Genomic DNA, 2,954 nt, shown 5'->3' on the forward strand with positions numbered 1-2,954 from the left:
TTTGAAAACACAAAATCGAAATTTCATTTGAAATCACCTTATTGTTTTTGCTATTGTAGCACAAAAGATACACAATTGTATTTACTTAAAGTACACTTGCTACAATAGCAAAAACAATAAGGTGATTTCAAATGAAATTTCGATTTTGTGTTTTCAAACATTTTCAAATTACCCATTTACAATTTCTAGTCATACGATCGGCTGGCGCACATGAATCTTTATTTCCACTAAAATTCCATACATACAAATTCGTTATCTTTACTCTATGTCGATATACTGAACACAACAATTGTATAAATTGAAATATTGAATGTATTGCAGTGTCTTGGCGTATGTCGTGATCGATCAAATGTACAATTGATGCTGTTCAATTTAGTCTCTACAGCACAGCCTCCCCGAGTGGTTGGTGTATTCATTGATGATTAATAAAAATTTAAAAATCACAAGTGGTACGGAGAAGAGTGAGAATATTCGTTTCAAACTGACTGCTTGTTTCAATTTGCGGCATAAATTTAAAATAATAAAAATTCTTCAAGTTCCACAATACAAAGTTCAAACATGCAACAAAGTTCTGAGCCCAGTGTTAATAGTGAAGTTAGTGGAACATGCAACAATATAGAAACGGGTATGGTAATTTCGGTTTTTTTTTTCTGCATAAATCGTTTATCTTCAAAGCTAAAGCCTCTCGTTCTCCACTGAAAATTTCTGTTCGAAATAAATAATTCGACTTCAATAATTTGTCAATTACCAGGGTCAACAAATCCAGTATGTGAATCCGAGGTACAAAAGCGGAACGTCGAACATTCCACTTCAAATATGGATACGTTGATACATTTGCTCAAAGCAAATATCGGCAATGGCTTTCTCGCAATGCCATTTGCATTTAAAAATGCTGGATTATACGTTGGCTTGGGTGGTTTAATTGTTATGGGCATCATTTGTACGCATTGTATGCATATGCTGTTAAGATGTTCAACCGTTCTTTGTCAAAAATTGAAATTACCCTCGATGGATTACTCGGAAGTCTGTTTCTACGCCTTTGATTCGGGCCCTCATGGTTTACGGAAATATGCTCGCTTCGCCAAGTAATAATTAGCTCCCAAATAATGTAAACATTTTGATATTTGGCCATACGTTTAAAATTGCTTCATTTCACAGAGGAACCGCAAATTTTTTCTTGGTCATTACTGAACTTGGATTTTGTAGCGTGTACATTCTGTTTGTTGCTGCCAACTTACAAAAAGTTGTAAATGATCATCACACACCCGAAATAGACATTCGATTATATATGGTTGCCATATTGATTCCATTGATTTTGATTAATTTTTTGAAGAATCTGAAATATTTAGCACCAGTGTCATTGATCGCATCGATTTTAACTGTAATTGGTAGGTTAAGGTCATATAGTGAGCAGCAGAGAAATGAAAATGATTTTCATGTGAATTAATCTTAGCTTTATCCTTCATATCCATCAGGCATCGCAATCACATTCTATTTCATATTACAAGATTTGCCCAATACAAGTACAGTGCCGAAATTTTCATCATGGGAACAATTTCCGCTGTATTTTGGAACGGCCATCTACTCAGTCGAAGGGATCGGCATTGTACTCCCGTTAGAAAACAATATGAAGAATCCCAAAGCATTTGGCGGATTAACTGGCGTTCTAAACACGGGTATGTTCATCACCGTTTTAATGTACAGTGCATTTGGATTCTTCGGCTACTTGAAATATGGTGATGATGTCCGAGGATCGATTACGTTGAATTTAGAGGCAAATAATAATCTCATAGCGTAAGTATGACTGGCATACGTATGTCAAAAATCGAGTTTTCTTGAAATGAACATGGAAATTGAAATATAATTGTCGTTTCATGTGTTTTAATCTCTTATTCAAAAGATTGGTTGAATCGGTTCGAGTGATGTTAGCGCTGGCCGTATTTCTAACGTACACTCTGGCATTTTACATTCCCATGAAGATAATTGGATCGTGGTTCCAGCAGTTCTTGTCCGACAAACATCAATGCATCGGTGATGGTGTTATGCGTGCTACTCTGACCTTCTTAACATGTATGTAAATATGCTTTCGATATACAGGGAAATGTAAAATAATAATGTTTTGTATCTGTTGCAGTCCTTGCTGCGGTTGCTGTACCAAAACTCGGACCTATCATATCGCTGATTGGTGCTTTTGGCTCGTCAAGTTTGGCTTTGGTCTTTCCGCCAATCCTCAAAATGATTGTATTTGATCTCAATGCAATGGGCCGATTCTACTGGAAATGTTGGCCCGATTTTGCTATCATTATGCTTGGTATTTTAGGCTTCATCTTTGGAACATATGTCAGTATTTTGGATTTAACCAAATAAAAATTTAAAATAAATGAAAGAAAGGAAAATGTGACGGTTTTTTTACTTTGTTTATTGACAATCGATGGTTATGTCTTTATTTGAAAACGTAATTTGAATTGTATCCATTTCATAAAATGTGCAATGTCAGCAGAAAGAGCGGTTAACCTGATTGACTTGAATAAATGTTTTTTTTAAACTTTGCGAAGTGATTTCTTTTCTATATTGGATTTTTTTGCATTTCATGAGAATGCGTGTACAATTTAAAAAACGATGAAAAAACAGAGTTGGAAGTCCAGATTCCAGAGTCGAGTGCGAAAATCAATTCTTCATTCGAAATATACACAATATTTAACTTTTTAGAATTCGATGGTTTCGCTTCTGACAATGTCCAGTTTTGGATTCATTTGGAATATTTAGCACGTTTTCAATAACATTTCCATCAAATTCAATAATTATGATTCAATCAGAGAATAACTGCACATAGATTTATTCAAATAAATTAAAAATATCAAATGAATGTCCGAGAATGAAAACGCAACTTCTATTCACAACACATAAAAGTGAAACAAAAATAAAAAATTTATTGAAATGAAACAACAAAATCG

The 2,954-nt window shown here is 34.3% G+C and overlaps 1 protein-coding gene across 1 annotated transcript; it reads left to right on the forward strand.

Moving 5' to 3' along the window:
• Nucleotides 1-324: 324 nt before the first annotated feature.
• On the forward strand, nucleotides 325-2,396 carry LOC129579766 (proton-coupled amino acid transporter 1-like). The gene is made up of 6 exons (XM_055469931.1): nucleotides 325-625; nucleotides 752-1,085; nucleotides 1,159-1,388; nucleotides 1,476-1,794; nucleotides 1,901-2,070; nucleotides 2,135-2,396. Exons 1-6 carry the CDS (start codon nucleotides 559-561, stop codon nucleotides 2,365-2,367), a joined length of 1,353 nt encoding a protein of 450 aa, XP_055325906.1. The 5' UTR covers nucleotides 325-558; the 3' UTR covers nucleotides 2,368-2,396.
• The last annotated feature ends 558 nt before the right edge of the window (nucleotides 2,397-2,954 follow it).

The sequence above is a fragment of the Sitodiplosis mosellana genome, unplaced genomic scaffold (assembly GCF_009176505.1).
Source record: "Sitodiplosis mosellana isolate CC-2019 unplaced genomic scaffold, AAFC_SMos_1.0 Smas_scaffold_6536, whole genome shotgun sequence".
NCBI classification, from domain to species: Eukaryota; Metazoa; Arthropoda; class Insecta; order Diptera; family Cecidomyiidae; genus Sitodiplosis; species Sitodiplosis mosellana.